Source organism: Nanorana parkeri, unplaced genomic scaffold, assembly GCF_000935625.1.
Source record: "Nanorana parkeri isolate BGI_ZX_2015 unplaced genomic scaffold, ASM93562v1 scaffold9, whole genome shotgun sequence".
Taxonomy (NCBI): Eukaryota; Metazoa; Chordata; class Amphibia; order Anura; family Dicroglossidae; genus Nanorana; species Nanorana parkeri.
Window position 1 is genome coordinate 3,102,124 of NW_017306277.1, and position 18,689 is coordinate 3,120,812.

General features: G+C 39.6%; 1 protein-coding gene across 1 annotated transcript in view; it reads right to left on the bottom strand.

The window, feature by feature from the left end:
• Nucleotides 1-18,689, bottom strand: part of ADAMTS9 (ADAM metallopeptidase with thrombospondin type 1 motif 9) — a 202,755-nt gene that overhangs the window by 132,277 nt on the left and 51,789 nt on the right. The window contains exons 10-13 of the mRNA XM_018554557.1: nt 17,592-17,738; nt 13,509-13,650; nt 7,110-7,217; nt 38-183 (exon numbers count right to left, since the gene is read on the bottom strand). Coding sequence (XP_018410059.1) covers nt 38-183; nt 7,110-7,217; nt 13,509-13,650; nt 17,592-17,738 — 543 coding nt within the window. The remainder of the gene's footprint in view (nt 1-37; nt 184-7,109; nt 7,218-13,508; nt 13,651-17,591; nt 17,739-18,689) is intronic.

Sequence of the window (18,689 nt, forward strand, 5' to 3'; positions counted from 1 at the left end):
AAAAAAGTAATAGTACTCGTGTGTAATGTGTTCTTACTCTGGTTTGTTGCACTCACGGATTGCAGTTTTAATTCCCCCACTGCAAGATCTTGAGCAGGCCCCGAACGGGCTCCATAACCCCCAGGAGCCGTCGATAACGGAGGAATCGCGCTCTTTCAGGATGCACACGCCGTACCTGCAATGCTGTGGTGAAGATAAACAGAGGTAATACAGATGTAATACACTGTGCTGTCTGCAAGGCATAAGCAAAGGAAGAATTCAACTGTGAAAAAATCATGTTTTATTTACAGGTTCTCACACAACTCTGCTTCCCAGAATATAAATTATTTATTCATATTTACCCTTGTTTGAAGTGAATGGAACATAAAAACATTGTCCGTATTGAAAGAAAAGACTGTGGAAATCAGGTTAAAATGATATTTTCCTATAGTCAAATGTTAGCGCATCTGCTGTAAATTTTGAGGGTGAACTAATCTGCAGTGCCTGCAGCTACAGAGGTCAGCAAGGGCTTGTTTTAAAGCTAATTTTTTAGGATATGTAAATACTTCAATATCTATAGCCATTTGTTCAGTTTGAATGACACCCCATTGAACCTAGGAAGCCGACTGTAGCACACTTGTTTTAGAACACATAGACGTGAACCACGTATGTGGTGTGGTGTGGTGTGGTGTGGTGCATGGGCAGCTCTTTCAAAATAAATGTTGCCTACACAATGCAAGTAAAATATGTGTGTGTTATCACAATGCAGTAATGTATAGTGGCCCTTAGACCATCCAAATAGAAATAAGGTTGATGGGCAATAACATAAGGCCTAAGGCCCCTTACACAGGGGCGGATCAGGAGGGGATCAATGCACGGATCCCCTCTTGGTTGGAGCGGTACAGGTTGGATTTCACTGCTGTGACATCTTTGTCTTTCCAATTTTTTCCTCCATCTTGCGATAGAGAAGAAAAGTGAAATCAACGGACCCCATGCCGGTCTATAGGGATTCGGATGTAAATGGACATGTGTTGATTACCTGCAATCAGGCATGGTCAGGTCTGGCGAAATGGAACACTGTTCCATTTGTTTTTCTGGACCTAGCCGGAGTTGGGGGTGTTAATGGATGCCCTTCTTTTTAGACCCGGATGACCATAGACCAACATTGGGCATCTGATCGGGTCCGCCTGAAAAACTGACCCGATTGGACCATCCATGTGTAAGGGGCCTTAGAGTCAGTGTTCTTTCCCCTGAAAAGTACAATTTCCACACTGCTGAAGGCAAACAGGCTATAGGAGTGTGCTTCTAGGTTGCTATATTTTGCTGAGGTTGTGTTGTACCGAGATACGCAGCAACAACAGTATCTTACTGCAGAAGCCATTTTGGAACAGTATATGACAAATTAACGTTCTATTTTATGACAATCAGTATATGACAAATTAACTTTCAGTTTGTATACAGAATGTCCACCAAATTGTAGTTTCCTCATCTGACTGGTTCACTGCTTTTCCCATTCTTAGTATAACAATGGGACTGGTCATGTGACTATACCAGGAAGACCCTCCGGTTTAGTGCTCCGTAAGGATAACTGACTGCAATGCATGGGTCAATATCCACAGAGTTCTCCATTCCTCAAAACTCAATTTTTCAGTCGATTATGTTGAAGAAGCCGGTCTGAGAATTCTCATCCGAACAGTGACTTCCTCCAATGAGGCATTCTGACAAGTGCATAGCCAGCTTAGGCCTAGTTCACACCAAGTATGTTACAGTTACAGAGCAGTTACAGAACAGATCAAAACTGCGTCCAATGTATTCCAATGGTATTTTAGGCTCTAGTTCACACAGCAGCGTTCAGTTTCAGAGCATGTAAAAAAAACTGCAGCAAGCACTATTTTTCCTGCTCTGGAATGCATGCAAACGCATCAAAAATGCATGCAAATTCCCTGGAACGCACTGAAAGCCCATGTTAGGCTGCGGGGAAAAAACGGCCTGGGACGCGGCAAAAAAAACGGGGCAAAACACACTGCACTGCGTGTGCAGAAACTCATGCAGATCTGATCTGCATTTGGTGTGAACAAGCCCAAGAGTCTGCAATAACATTTGCTCAAATCAATGTAATGTATTTAATCATGCTTTTTTCCCCTAAATGTAGAATTTCACTTTAAGTGCAAATCTTCATGTTTGATTGATGCGTTCCTCTAAAGAATGTGATATTTTTCCTAATTTCAGCTCCGCAGGAATCAGATTGCGTTGATAAAGCCGGCGTAGCTTCCTTTACAAATACAGGAGAGTTTATTTGATGAATGAGACACCAGAGCTCCATTACTACCTATAGGACCAAGGAGTTTTCAATAGTCCCCAGGAAGAAGCTGACAGCCCCATCAGTCAGACCTGCATATGGAAGATTGAGCTGGAACAATGGCTCAGCCTGGCTACTGGTTGGAATGCTCAGGTAACAATATAGCGATCGCTTGTTAAATGATCAATAGGTAAAATACCTGCAGAGATTAGACCACAGCTCTGGCTCTACTTCATGTTACGTATTAATAGAGCAACTGGTTAATTATGCACTACTAATGCAAATAAATCAAACACATACAGGCATGCTGTTTTAACTAGTTAGAGGGATAAACTGGGGAAATATGGAAATTCAGCATTTCAGCGCAGAAAGTGTTTTTTTTTTTCGTTTTGGATATTAAAGTTTTGGAGAGAATAAAACCCCTGTTGCAGGGGTAGCAACTTCGGCCCTCCAGCTGTTCTCGAACTACAAGTCTCATGAGGCATTGCAAGGCTGACAGTTACAGGTATGACTCCCAGAGGCCGAGGCATTTTGGGATTTGTAGTTAAAGCACAGCTGGAGGGTGGAGTTGCCCAACCCTGCCCTATTGAGTTATTTCTTGCTGTCTTTGTCCTATTGTGGAGAATTCCCTATGCTTCTTGTTCTGAAGACATGATAGGAAATTATAGAAATCTTGCTAAAGTGAGAGGAATTCCCTTCTTCTACTGTTGTCACCAGAATATTTGTCCCCAATCGATGATTTACTCTCAGCTCTTGCTCTGGTGACAACTGGTCAACAGGACAAATATAGATTACAATCACCCCAGATAGAAATTAAAACTTGATAGAGGGCCTCACCCTTCCCTACTTCATTTACAATGAACATAAACCTGTCACTATGCCAATTACAAGGATACACCTGTCTCACATGGAATACCATCCAATCTAAAGGAAGGCATTAGACATGTAAGCTGCAGAAAAATTTGGTTCGGATATTTTGTTATGTCGGAATTCGGGATTCGGATCCGAAATTCAACTCGGCTCGGGTTTCGGATTTGGACGAAATCCGAATTTACATCAGTTTCGGATGAGTTTTAGAATATTAGTTGTGAGTAAAACAGAAAACCATATACAGATATTAGTACTAAAGCTGAATCTCCTAGACACGAATGCCATTCGGGTCTAGGAGCCTCAGCTTTAGTATTGTATATACTTTATATGGCTCACATGTTGCCGTAAGGAAAATTCGCGTTCAGACCCATTCGGATGCATTAAACCGAAAAACACATCTGATTGGCCAGAAAAGTTACATGTCCGATTCAGTTTAGTTTTTGAAAGTAATTCGTACAGGATCCGAAATTCGGAAACCGAAATTCGGATTCGGACACATTCGGATGCACTGGGATTTGCAAATTTGCATGTGTCCGAGAAATACGAATTTTGGAAGGCATGCTATATACAATCTGTGGGTAAACGACATAAAATACAATACAAAAGCAGCTCCACAACATTAATATTTTGTCTTTGCATCTGCTTTCTTATTTAAATCTCAGTTACTGTATTCAAAGCATTATTTTTCTTCAGAAAGTATGACAGATTCTTTCTGTTTATGAAACTTCCGATATCAACTATTTGATTAAGGTTCCCATACTTGAACCTTCCTTAAACCAAAGCTCCTGCAAGGGTCAAGAGGAGAGAATACCTTTGAACAATGCAGGTAACTTTATCCCTTTTCACACGGGACATAAATGGAATGCCTATTCCACCGGGAGAATGGAATTCCTTCCTTATCAACAAGTGCCATTTCAGATATTATACCAATAATTACATCCAGCATGGACTTTCTGCTTCTCATTGCCCTATTGTCACCACTTCTTTCAGCTGCAAGGCCTTTAATAAAGAGATTCACTGATTTTAAATCTGTGTTCTTAGGGAATGAGTTCTTAAAGGTATACTTTCCCTCTTGGTAATGTGAACCTGTGTTTGTTGCAAAACCCATTCATACTACTTTGTTGCAGTAGTGTGTGGCAACATGTTACTTGCGTTGCCGCTTTGTGGTGCTGTTCATAAATAACAGCAGAACCTGAAGTACTAAGTGTCTAATGCCAAATTTTGTTTTATTGAGCTTTGGATACATTAAGGAATACGATAAACACCTGTTGGGATTTTATTTGCAATGCACTTTCTGTTTCAAAGACACAATGGGAAGTGAGTAGGAATCTTTACAAAGTACAACCATCACAGGTGACCCCACTGGGGTATGTACTCTTATCTCATTGGTGACAACCCTAAAATGTGCTTTCTGTCCTGGTGACAATGGGCAGATGGACAGAGAAGGTATATGTCCACGGCTGAGGCCAGGGCCGGATTTACTCTCTCTGCTGCCCCAAGGCCAGGTTCCTCAATGCACCCCTCACACAGTGGAAAAGGGCAACAAGATGGTGGGGCGGCAGGGTTAGTTTGAATTTTTTTATTGTTGCATTCTTTTTTTAATCAATGTTTTTTCCTTTTTTAAGTTTTTATTTATCTTATCATCTTTTACTTTTTTTATTTTTTTACATTTTTTATCTTATTAGTTTAAACTTTTTTATTTTGTATCTTATTATTATGATTTTTTAAATAATTTTTTACTTTTTAATCAGATTTTATTTTTTTTTAAATTTTGATTATTATTTATTATTTTTTTTTTTTTTACATTTTGTTAATTTGTCTTTATGTAATTATCTTTTCATCTTCATTTTTTTCTTTAATTTAACTTTATCGCTATCACACAGGAGCTAACAAGCCCAGGGGGAGGAGGGAACTGCAGTGTTATTACAAGTGATCTTGGCGACATCGTCAAGGTCACTTGTAAACGAACCAGCGGGACATAGTTGGGACACAGCTGTCACCCTCTCACATTTGTCCCTGGTGGAGATTACAAGTGGCCATACCAACAGACATTGCACAGGTATCGTCCACTGTTGTCAGGAAGCTGTGCCTAAACAAAGATATTCAGTCATTTCTAGAGTGCATGTAGACAGAAAATGGCTGCAGGAGATGCAAGTACGGCTAAAAAAGTTGAAATCAATTATTTTAAAAAAAAAAGCAACCATGGCAATTGTTTGAGCTAAACTTGACTAAATGTCATCCATTTACAGTTTTCATCTACATTCAAAGTGGTCAGTGCTAGTCAAAAAAACATTATTTGGATGAACTCATTCTTTTATGAATAAACTGGAGAATTGTTCTAAAGAAAGAATCCATATGAATATTATTCTTCTCCGTCCAATATGCAGGAAGGAAGCATACAATATGAGTCATGTGAAGCAGGAGGATTATATTACGCTTGCCTATTACAGGCCGACAGAAGATAACGGGATATTTGCTGGCACGGGCCAGCGATCATTGTCTCCATTTCTGAAGTTATCTCTTTAATTGTGGACCGAGCTATTTTAAAGCATCATTCCAGATAAAGGGAACAGCGGGGCCGTTTCACCACAATACATCTCTGAGGTTGTTCCCCGGGCCTACGATTCGAGGGCAGCCAAGTGTAACGGTGGGAAAGGAGAGAGGGACATGGGAATTTTCTGCCTCTTTGTGCTGGACTTTTACTGCTTCCTGTGTGACATCACCACCTCCATGATGTTTCTTTCAAAGGCCAAAATAGATTATAAGCAAAACAACAGAAAACTTTGCTTAGCACAATAATAGGACCACAGCTAGCTCGGGTGAACAGATTTTCCAGTATTTTCGGAGGAATGAAACTCATAAAGTTGATGTAAACTCTAACTGGACGACATTTAGTTTGCTAAAGCACTGCTTATCATGAACAACTTATGTTACACTTTTTTAATCCTTTGCTTAACGTCAGTGCTGCTGATTTCCTGAAGCCCTTATCAACCAAACAATCAGGAAGTCGGGAGGCAAGTCATTACATGCTGTCCAGCTACCTGATCGTGAAGATGGCTTCATGCTCCCTTGTCACCAAGTGAATCATCTCTTTGGAGCTGTCTGACACGCCCCCTTACTGAGTCAGACCAATAGCTCTGTAGTCAGTAAATCTCATGCTCTGCTTTGATTGGATAGATCTACCTCTAACTCAGCAGAAGGTGTGTCAGACCTCTGCAGTGAGACCACTGCCTCCTCACAGAGAGATAGGGTCTCACTCTGCAGCATGCTGGCAGGGGTCAGGCTTTTCTACTCAGCCTGTGGCTTATTTAAAAAAATACAAACTATAAGTCTTTGCACCAGTGGCGTCACAAGGGAGGTACGGGGGGTGCGACCCGCACCCGGGTATCACCATTGGAGGGGTGACACCAAAATGACTGACAGTGATTTTGGTGTCACCCCCTCTGAAAAGTTGGGCACTTGGTCATTGACCGAGAGCCCGACAGTTTCGGTAGAGAGGAGGGAACCGCTCCGGTTGACACCCGGCCTCTGGACGTCCCTGATTTGCACACCTTTTGTTTTGATGCATGTGGAATGTGTTTAGCTATTTAAGCTGAAAGCTCATTTGGGCTTTAAAGAAGAACTCTGCCAAACACAAAATCCCCTCGACTGACCACAAAACACACCCTTGAAGCAATCACAGAAATGCACTTAAAGTGAAACTCCAGCCAAACCTGTAATTTACATATTTCTTGGATTAAGTAGGGGGCTGTTAGATCCCCTGTCAGGCTATTTGTCCCCATTGGTGGGGAGACCGTTGGCAAAATGTAATGATGACCATTTTTTAGAGACAGAAAAGGGCAAGTAGGAAAATCAATGGGAATAAAAATGTAAGGAATATAAATAATTATAATGACATCGGTTTTGTATTCACGTTGCATTATTCTTGACACCTTATTGAAAAGTAAAATCCTTTTCTCACCTTTCCCGGCTCACATTCCGTCCCGTCCGCCCATGGCGTGTGCTGTGTTCGGCAGCCCTTGTGTGGCCCCTCCATATTAATGCACCACAGTCTCCGGCACTGCATTTGCTTTGTGGGGAAAAACAGACACAGTTCATTCCCAGGCGGTTTAATGTATAACATATAAATTCACAGAAAACTGCCTGCGCTGCACTTTACAGTGAAACTTTTTTCCCAAAGCTTCTTTTATCTGGCTAAAGGATCCAAGTCTATAACAGCGTTAATGACCCTCTATGTAGCCTGAAACAGCCTTTTTAAATATGGAACAAAGTTTACATTCACACAGGGAAAGGCTGTAAAGGCAGCAAATGCACATTAACAGCCATTGTACATAACTAACACATTAATGACCTGAAAGTGTCTAAAGAGAATTAACAATGGGCTAACTTGCAGTTTTTCTCAGGACACTGAACAGAAGAGAACACAACAACAACTCAAAGCTGTGATTAACAAAAACTCAAAGCTGTGATTAACAAAGAAATACTACAACACCAACAAAATTATAATTTGTAATATTAATAATAATATTAGTAATAATAATAATAATGATAATAATAATCTTATATAGGATTTATATAGCGCCAGCAGTTTGCACAGCTTTATGAAACAAAGGGCAATAGTCCTGTTAAATAACAGTAATAATATGAATAATATTGATAATAATAATATCAAATAACACATGCTATGTTGTTGTATTTTTGCTTGTCTGGGCAACAGTACTCTTAAATAACAGTAATAATATGAATAATATTGATAATAATAATATCAAATAACACATGCTATGTTGTTGTATTTTTGCTTGTCTGGGCAACAGTACTCTTAAATAACAGTAATAATATGAATAATATTGATAATAATAATATCAAATAACACATGCTATGTTGTTGTATTTTTGCTTGTCTGGGCAACAGTACTCTTAAATAACAGTAATAATATGAATAATATTGATAATAATAATATCAAATAACACATGCTATGTTGTTGTATTTTTGCTTGTCTGGGCAACAGTACTCTTAAATAACAGTAATAATATGAATAATATTGATAATAATAATATCAAATAACACATGCTATGTTGTTGTATTTTTGCTTGTCTGGGCAACAGTACTCTTAAATAACAGTAATAATATGAATAATATTGATAATAATAATATCAAATAACACATGCTATGTTGTTGTATTTTTGCTTGTCTGGGCAACAGTACTCTTAAATAACAGTAATAATATGAATAATATTGATAATAATAATATCAAATAACACATGCTATGTTGTTGTATTTTTGCTTGTCTGGGCAACAGTACTCTTAAATAACAGTAATAATATGAATAATATTGATAATAATAATATCAAATAACACATGCTATGTTGTTGTATTTTTGCTTGTCTGGGCAACAGTACTCTTAAATAACAGTAATAATATGAATAATATTGATAATAATAATATCAAATAACACATGCTATGTTGTTGTATTTTTGCTTGTCTGGGCAACAGTACTCTTAAATAACAGTAATAATATTGATGATGATGATGATAATAATAATAATAATAATAATATCAAATAACACATGCTATGTTGTTGTATTTTTGCTTGTCTGGGCAACAGTACTCTTAAATAACAGTAATAATATTGATGATGATGATGATAATAATAATAATAATAATAATATCAAATAACACATGCTATGTTGTTGTATTTTTGCTTGTCTGGGCAACAGTACTCTTAAATAACAGTAATAATATTGATGATGATGATGATAATAATAATAATAATAATAATATCAAATAACACATGCTATGTTGTTGTATTTTTGCTTGTCTGGGCAACAGTACTCTTAAATAACAGTAATAATATTGATGATGATGATGATAATAATAATAATAATAATAATATCAAATAACACATGCTATGTTGTTGTATTTTTGCTTGTCTGGGCAACAGTACTCTTAAATAACAGTAATAATATTGATGATGATGATGATAATAATAATAATAATAATAATATCAAATAACACATGCTATGTTGTTGTATTTTTGCTTGTCTGGGCAACAGTACTCTTAAATAACAGTAATAATATTGATGATGATGATGATAATAATAATAATAATAATAATATCAAATAACACATGCTATGTTGTTGTATTTTTGCTTGTCTGGGCAACAGTACTCTTAAATAACAGTAATAATATTGATGATGATGATGATAATAATAATAATAATAATAATATCAAATAACACATGCTATGTTGTTGTATTTTTGCTTGTCTGGGCAACAGTACTCTTAAATAACAGTAATAATATTGATGATGATGATGATAATAATAATAATAATAATAATATCAAATAACACATGCTATGTTGTTGTATTTTTGCTTGTCTGGGCAACAGTACTCTTAAATAACAGTAATAATATTGATGATGATGATGATAATAATAATAATAATAATAATATCAAATAACACATGCTATGTTGTTGTATTTTTGCTTGTCTGGGCAACAGTACTCTTAAATAACAGTAATAATATTGATGATGATGATGATAATAATAATAATAATAATAATATCAAATAACACATGCTATGTTGTTGTATTTTTGCTTGTCTGGGCAACAGTACTCTTAAATAACAGTAATAATATTGATGATGATGATGATAATAATAATAATAATAATAATATCAAATAACACATGCTATGTTGTTGTATTTTTGCTTGTCTGGGCAACAGTACTCTTAAATAACAGTAATAATATTGATGATGATGATGATAATAATAATAATAATAATAATATCAAATAACACATGCTATGTTGTTGTATTTTTGCTTGTCTGGGCAACAGTACTCTTAAATAACAGTAAAGGGCAATAGTCCTGTTAAATAACAGTAATAATATGAATAATATTGATAATAATAATATCAAATAACACATGCTATGTTGTTGTATTTTTGCTTGTCTGGGCAACAGTACTCTTAAATAACAGTAATAATATTGATGATGATGATGATAATAATAATAATAATAATAATATCAAATAACACATGCTATGTTGTTGTATTTTTGCTTGTCTGGGCAACAGTACTCTTAAATAACAGTAATAATATTGATGATGATGATGATAATAATAATAATAATAATAATATCAAATAACACATGCTATGTTGTTGTATTTTTGCTTGTCTGGGCAACAGTACTCTTAAATAACAGTAATAATATTGAAGATAATAATAGTAGTAATAATAATAAATAATAATATTAAATAACACATGTATTTTTATTTGTCTGCACTTTGTAAGGTTTGCTATGTCTCCTTGCATTTCCTTTATAGTGCATTGTATCTGAAAACCCATACCTTGTTAGGATTTATGGCATGCATTTATCAAAACTGAACTCCACTAGCTGAAGTAAACATGCTGAAGCTGTTATACCTGCCATATTTATTGTATTTCTGTTCATCCAGTCCTGAGATTTACACAGCCCCACCACACAGCACAGCTAGTCTGTGACATGCAGTTATGCATATCGGCTGGGTCCTCTTTCTGTGAGTGGACAGTAAAGGAGCAGCTGTATAATGATGAGATATTTCCTATGCTCTCTCCTCCTAGCAGAAACAATGATCTTTGTCAGGACATTGAAACAGTACACCTGATTGGACCCTACTGCTGCCCCTCTCTCCCCTGTCTGTGGTCTTCTGCTCATAACAAGAGCCTCATACCAAGTTAAATTCAGGCAGTTACACTAGTTATATTTACAAATAGATTTTATGTTTTATTTTTACTGAATGCATAACTGCTTTTATTGTTTTCCAATAACCGCCCGGAGTTCAGCTTTAAAGAATGAGTGCACTTTAAAACAAAGTGCACTTATCCCTTTTGTCTCCTTACCTTGACCTAACATAACCCAACCTCCCGCTCCATAGATGCATATTTACCTCGACCTGAAGATTGCTGCCTCTGGTGTTTGTTTACATCCTGACCGCGCCTGTGTTTTACAGCCTCATAGACACAGGCCTGATTGACGTTTATGGGGCTGTAATGCACAGTTGTGGCCAGGACAAGACTTGAGACACTGGGTGTAATTAATACTGAAGGCTGTGACCCTGGGAATGAGGTAAGTATGCATCTGTGGAGGGGGTAGATGGGTTAGATTAGGTCATAGTAAAGGGGCAAAAGGAATAAGTGCACTTTATTTTAAAGTGCACTTATTCTTGATGCATTTAGTAAGCGTCTTTAAAGTCAAGCAGCAGCAATTGTTAAATGCCTTCTGAATGCTTTCTGAAGATTCCAATGTGCCCACTGAATGCTTTCTGGCGAGGGAGCATGGAGCCGGCTTCCTGGCCAATCAGGAAGTGGGGGGCCGTGTCATTACAAGGGGCACGGCTTCCTGATTAGCCAGAAAGCCGGCTCCATGCCTTCTCGTCACCTAGTGATGAGAAGCATGGGGACGGCTTCCCCTGCTAATCAGGGAGCTGGGTGGCGAGTCTTTACACGCCGCGTCGCCGCCTGGCTTCCCGGCTAATCAGGAAGCCAGGTGGCGAGTCATTACATACCGCCTGGCTTCCTGAATGGGACTTCCGGTATCTGTATTTGGTACCGGCGAGTACTGGAAAAAAAAATATCGATACTTGTATTCAATACCGAAATACCGGTATCAGTGCATCCCTGCTTTGTATGATATCTTACTGTTCTCCTGTAACGTCTAAATAAAGATTTAAAAAATAATATAAGTGTATCTACACTTACAGTTTTCTCTTTGCAAAGTCCCATAAACACCTATAGTACACGGTGACAGCCCTCTCTTCACACACCTCATCTCACCCATGCTTGTGTTACACTGTAACATTGCCAGCGGCGAGGCTAGCAGGATAGGTGCCCAGCAGTTACACTGTAACATTGCCAGCGGCGAGGCTAGCAGGATAGGTGCCCAGCAGTTACACTTTAACATTGCCAGCGGCGAGGCTAGCAGGATAGGTGCCCAGCAATTTGATTAACAGGTGTGAGAGCCGTGTAAACAGTGAATAAATAGGCACTAATGAGAAAAACACATCCCTTGCTGTAACCTAGCAACATACTTTATATTGTCCATACAAAACCCCTTGAAGTGAGAAACTCATTCATACATTTAATAAGCTCAGAATATATGAGTACTAACCATATATGGGCAAACTTGCGATCCCGGCCCAAATATTAACTCACATTGCTTGTTGACATTGTATAGGACACCAGGCATTTGTTGAGGTAAAGTGTACGATCTTGGGGCAGGTTCATCAAGCAGACATTCCCCATATCCTGTGCTGAAAGGGAAGCGACACAGAGTCAACAGTGCACAACCTCATTCCATACACTTGATAACATCTCCAGACAAATGGTGCCTCATTAACTAAAGTAGGGTATATAGGTGAGATGAAGTGAAGTGCACCTGTAAGCCCATCTTCAGGGCTGTGAGATCTTGCTGCAGAAGTGGTATGTTTGGCACCAATATCTCATTACAACACCCCATGGGGAAATTAGCCCCCATTCACACTTGTGCATGAGCATTTTCAGGCAACTTTGAAGCTATTTTTGCAAGTTTTTTTGCATATGCATGCACATTTTTGAAGCGTTTTCCATGTGTTTTCAGGCTTCAGGGTTTTTTGTTTTAGCTATTGGAAAACAGCATCATCTGCAACATTATATGTCATCCTTGTATCTGGTTTTTCTGTGTGGTGTCTTGTGCTATCAGAGCTCTCAATCCCGGAAAACTTTGCCCAATTTCTTCACAGGCGCACGAGATCAGTGGCATCCCTAGCCTTTTTGCCACCTGAGACAGGGGGGTAAGGGGTAAGGGAGGCAGCGTCACGCTGAGCTCCTGGTTACCAGCAATGTCACAGGTTGCCAGGAGCTTGGTGAGAAAAGCGTCCCAGGTTACTAAGAACTGGGTGGGGAGATGTATATGGCCCTTACACATCTTTTTCCAGGAAATTAGGCCAACGTGACCCAAAGAGATGCTGCCTGAGGCAATAGCCTCAGGCTTTCTCATTAAAGTGAGGGCCCTGCATGAGGCTACAAAATGTAAATTGCAGGCATATTTGGCTGTTTTGTCTACTTTCAGCAAAACACTGTAACATTGCCAGCGGCGAGGCTAGCAGGATAGGTGCCCAGCAGTTACACTTTAACATTGCCAGCGGCGAGGCTAGCAGGATAGGTGCCCAGCAATTTGATTAACAGGTGTGAGAGCCGTGTAAACAGTGAATAAATAGGCACTAATGAGAAAAACACATCCCTTGCTGTAACCTAGCAACATACTTTATATTGTCCATACAAAACCCCTTGAAGTGAGAAACTCATTCATACATTTAATAAGCTCAGAATATATGAGTACTAACCATATATGGGCAAACTTGCGATCCCGGCCCAAATATTAACTCACATTGCTTGTTGACATTGTATAGGACACCAGGCATTTGTTGAGGTAAAGTGTACGATCTTGGGGCAGGTTCATCAAGCAGACATTCCCCATATCCTGTGCTGAAAGGGAAGCGACACAGAGTCAACAGTGCACAACCTCATTCCATACACTTGATAACATCTCCAGACAAATGGTGCCTCATTAACTAAAGTAGGGTATATAGGTGAGATGAAGTGAAGTGCACCTGTAAGCCCATCTTCAGGGCTGTGAGATCTTGCTGCAGAAGTGGTATGTTTGGCACCAATATCTCATTACAACACCCCATGGGGAAATTAGCCCCCATTCACACTTGTGCATGAGCATTTTCAGGCAACTTTGAAGCTATTTTTGCAAGTTTTTTTGCATATGCATGCACATTTTTGAAGCGTTTTCCATGTGTTTTCAGGCTTCAGGGTTTTTTGTTTTAGCTATTGGAAAACAGCATCATCTGCAACATTATATGTCATCCTTGTATCTGGTTTTTCTGTGTGGTGTCTTGTGCTATCAGAGCTCTCAATCCCGGAAAACTTTGCCCAATTTCTTCACAGGCGCACGAGATCAGTGGCATCCCTAGCCTTTTTGCCACCTGAGACAGGGGGGTAAGGGGTAAGGGAGGCAGCGTCACGCTGAGCTCCTGGTTACCAGCAATGTCACAGGTTGCCAGGAGCTTGGTGAGAAAAGCGTCCCAGGTTACTAAGAACTGGGTGGGGAGATGTATATGGCCCTTACACATCTTTTTCCAGGAAATTAGGCCAACGTGACCCAAAGAGATGCTGCCTGAGGCAATAGCCTCAGGCTTTCTCATTAAAGTGAGGGCCCTGCATGAGGCTACAAAATGTAAATTGCAGGCATATTTGGCTGTTTTGTCTACTTTCAGCAAACATTGGAATATAGTTGTAACAAAGATCTGCGCTCTTGGAAGACTGCTAAAATGGATAATAAATTAGTAAGCGGTCCTAAAGCTGCTATGAGAAAAAAATATATGTGCGAAAAAAACCTTAGGGTTAGGGTTAACACTTACCTATCAAACATTGGAATATAAAAGCTACAGAATGGATCAGGACAACCTGCCAGCAACAGTTTTTGTCATACGTTGGTTTTTAATAATAATTGTTTGTGGTAGGATGCCTTGATCCATTAAGTAGTTTTTGTGATCAAAAGCTGCATTTGCAAAATGTATGCCCAGTATCAGGTTTGCCCATGTAGAGTTCGGCCTTACAGAGGAATTACATTCTCCTATCCCTTGTAGCCAAGGAAGGTGCCATCTTGGTCTCTATTTGGATTGTAGTTGCCATGGTGCTGCGCATGCGGACCAGCTATATTACCAGCCATTTGAGGGCTTGAAAGTTTGGCTTGGAGCTGAAATAGGCACACTGGCGACTTAGACAGTTGTCATGCCTAAATAGTAACTGTTTTGGGAGACATTTAATTGGTGGGTAAAGTTCCTATTTAAGTGCACAATGCAAGATGGCTAAATTTAGATATGTTTAGAAGAGAACTGTCGAATACTCCACGGGAAAGCTAAGACACTCTCTATATGAGGAAAATGCCCGTTATTGGAGTACAAAGAATGCACATTTCACTCATGCATAACACCAATCACTAAGGGAAAATAAAAACACACACACATACATATATATATACATATATATATATAAGTACCCTGCATGCTGTGCTATTGTCATTTGAAGAATAACAGCAGTGAATCATCTGTGGTATATTGCCGCGGCCTAGTCTCCTGGGCCTATCCAGGTATCCCCCTCACACTGTCATACCAGAACACAATGTCCAATTAGAAAAACCGTAGGCCAGCATGAGACCACTGGTTGCCCTGGTTACACCGTGTCTATGGACATGGAATGCTCAGCAAGAGTTGCCAAAAGAAGGAGATTACTCCTTTTTTATTACGGAATTCAGTGTGTGTAATAATTTATTAGGCTTAAAGAAACGTCTTCATGCCAAAGAGACTTTGTGGGAGTCCTGACTAGACACCCATGCCACTCAGCAAACACTCAGGCCTATAACCCTGGAAGTGTAAATATCTTTATACAGTACAAGGACATTTAGAAACTAAACATTTGAGGGGCTTTCCTGCAATAGAAAATAATGTATGCTTGGCTCTCTGATATGCTTGGTTCTAACCCTTCCCTGCTCTATCCAAAAACAAGTAAAGTTTTGTTTGGAGTTGGGTTTGAGTCCTGGTCCTGGGTAATGAAATATTTCCATAGCTTTTGACTAAAAACATATTTAGCCAAAATATTAAGGCGAAACTCCAGCTTTGTAAAACATTGTAAAAATCTATTGCCCAGCAGCTTTTACAGCAAAAATATACATGCATCTGCAATACTGAACTTTACTCCGGAGCCGTCCCCTGCAGACTCACTATTCAGACATTTTGCTGCTGTCCGAATCTGGTTTGAATGACACTCTGTGTCATTCAACTCACTTCCTGTGGGTTTAGGCTGTCATGGACACGCCCTCCCCTAAATGGAGCCATTACATCAGCCTTGGCGCACAGTACTGCTACACACAATCATCACTACTTTCTGCACTAATGACTTTAATGACAGTAATGACTTTCCCCCACCGACAGCAAAGCACAAGAACATGGACCCCAAAATGTCACATGACTGGCCAGAGAACAGCTGTCATTAATTTATTTTAACTGGCTGCACAATCTTCTTTGCAAATTGCCAGATACCTTGCACAAAAGAAAACATGTACGTGTATAATTCATGGTATCAATAGCTGGTTGACACAACAGAATACATTATTCGCAAGGTGCTTCAATGTTAAAGTGAACCTAAAGGGACAGAAATATGAGAGCTGCCATTACAGTTTTGTTTTTTTTAAAGGTGCAGGCCCTGTAGCTGTCATGTTGATCCTGGTCTCCCTAACTAATGAATCTTTGCCCTGGAATAAGCATTCACCCAGTGAAGTCATGCTTGTTATTATAGGGATTCTATGAGGACACCAGCCCCTAAGCCTGGAGTTTTAAGGCGAATCAGTAACAACTGTGCTGATGTAATGGTCAGACTTTCCTGTCTAAAGGTGCCCATACACTGCTCGATTCTCGTACGAAAATCCCGCGATCGTACGAGAATCGAACAGTGTGAACGAAGACGTGCGACCGTTTCTACTGTACGGTCGCACGTCCTTTGTCTAAGGAGCACGCTAGAAAACCAGCCGAAAATCGTACGATTTTCGGCTGGTTTGAACGGTGCTCGGGAGACAAATGCTGAACGGGCAGGTGTGCGCACGCGCACACTGCCCGTTCAGCATTGCGGTCATCGGAAGCCCGCCCCTCAGGGGGGCGGGGTTGCGATGATCGAGAGTATGATCTTCTTGTCCAAGATGGGCAGATCGTACGTTTTTTAAATTACTTTACAACCATCGCAAGGTCTTGCGATGGTTTTAAAGTGTATGGGCACCTTTACGTTTTTGTAGTTTATACATGATTTAGCTTTAATTACGTTCAGAGAAGGGCTACAAAATTAATTAAAGGACCGCATTCAAAATCTTAACTTATTCACATTAGAAAAGAGACGATTAAGAGGGGACCTTATTGCAGTCTTCAAAATCATCAATGGGGACCACAATATTAGGAACAAACTGTTTAATCCTAAAACTGTATTGAGAACCCGGGGATATGGGAAGTTGTAGAGCCAGATAAATACACACACACACACACACATACACACACACTCACATATATAGGTTGAACTTGATGGACTGTGGTCTTTATTGAACCTTGCATACTATGTTACTATGTTACTTTGTCTGAGCTGACACATCTGGAGTGTAAGGGGGCCAGAGGCCACATGAGCTCAGGTGATGTACGCTTAGGAGCTGGGAGACAGTGTGTGAGGGCTCCTTATTGAAAGGGCAGCAAATGTTGGGTGACCTCCGAATGGCCCATAAATGGCAGTCCCCTTATTTTTACCCTGGCATATTCCATTACACCGTCTTGCAAACACCCTTCCTGTACATACATATAGCATTTTCCAGATGCTGAACTTACTCCAGAAACTGTGTTATATACTTTCGGCTGCACTTTGACCACATCCAGGGGTTGGTGTAAAAATTGAGGGTTGGAGCCATAACATTTTGCTGATTTTTGCCACCCTCCTCCTTGCATTTATTACTATCATCATGTGGCATGTTGAATCTGAAAAGAAACATAGTATACAAGGTAAGTGTTAAGAAATATTACACATCACTAAAACAATGTGAAAGCAGTTATTTTGCAGACTGAAATAATACTTCTAGTTAGTTATTTCCCCTAAAAGATGTCACCAATTCCTGGTGAATCACTAATAAGCACTCCTAATAGGTTCTGTCACCAGACCATTAAATGCACATTTCACATACAGTATGTTATGCATGTTTTTTATCTCTAAAATCCTCCTCAACAGTTGTCACTCTAGTGACACGCTATAGTATTTACTATTACTACTTCCCCAGCAGCTACATCAAAATGTTATGTAGTGATATGAAAGGAGGAGCAAAGGAGCTGGACCAACACAAACAGGGAGGGGACTGTCCAGTGAGAGAACAACACTATAGGAGACAACAAGTGGTTTCCTAGTGATCCTTTGTAGAGCTCTAGAGTAGAGCTAAGTTTCTCTTTAATTCAGGGAACCTGAAACCATTTTTCCTTCCTCTTGTTTCGTGGTCTGAACATTGGAAAGCAGCTTTTCATATCAAGTCAACAACATGCTGCCTCTATTAGTACATTCTAAAAGTTATTTGTACTAACATAACCATGTGACACAAAGGGTGTACAATTAGACATAATTTTTCAGGTATGCCTAGAGCATAGCTTTCGGGTAGCTAGGTAACACCCCTGTCAGGTTCTGACCTGGAGACCGAAAGTCCGAAAGTCAGAGTTGCCCCTATAATGTGGCAGCCTGAGGCTAGAGCATCTTAGCAACCTATAATGCCCTGGCTGGTATCCCGCCCAGCTCACTGAGCTGGACACTCTGGCTGAGGTCCCACCCGGCTTCTGGCAAACAGTGACACCAGTGAGCTGGGCGGGACTCCGTGCACCACAAGCCGCCGATACCCCCAGAACGCCCACCACGAGATGCTGTCCCCCCTCCACAACGTGCACCAAGAG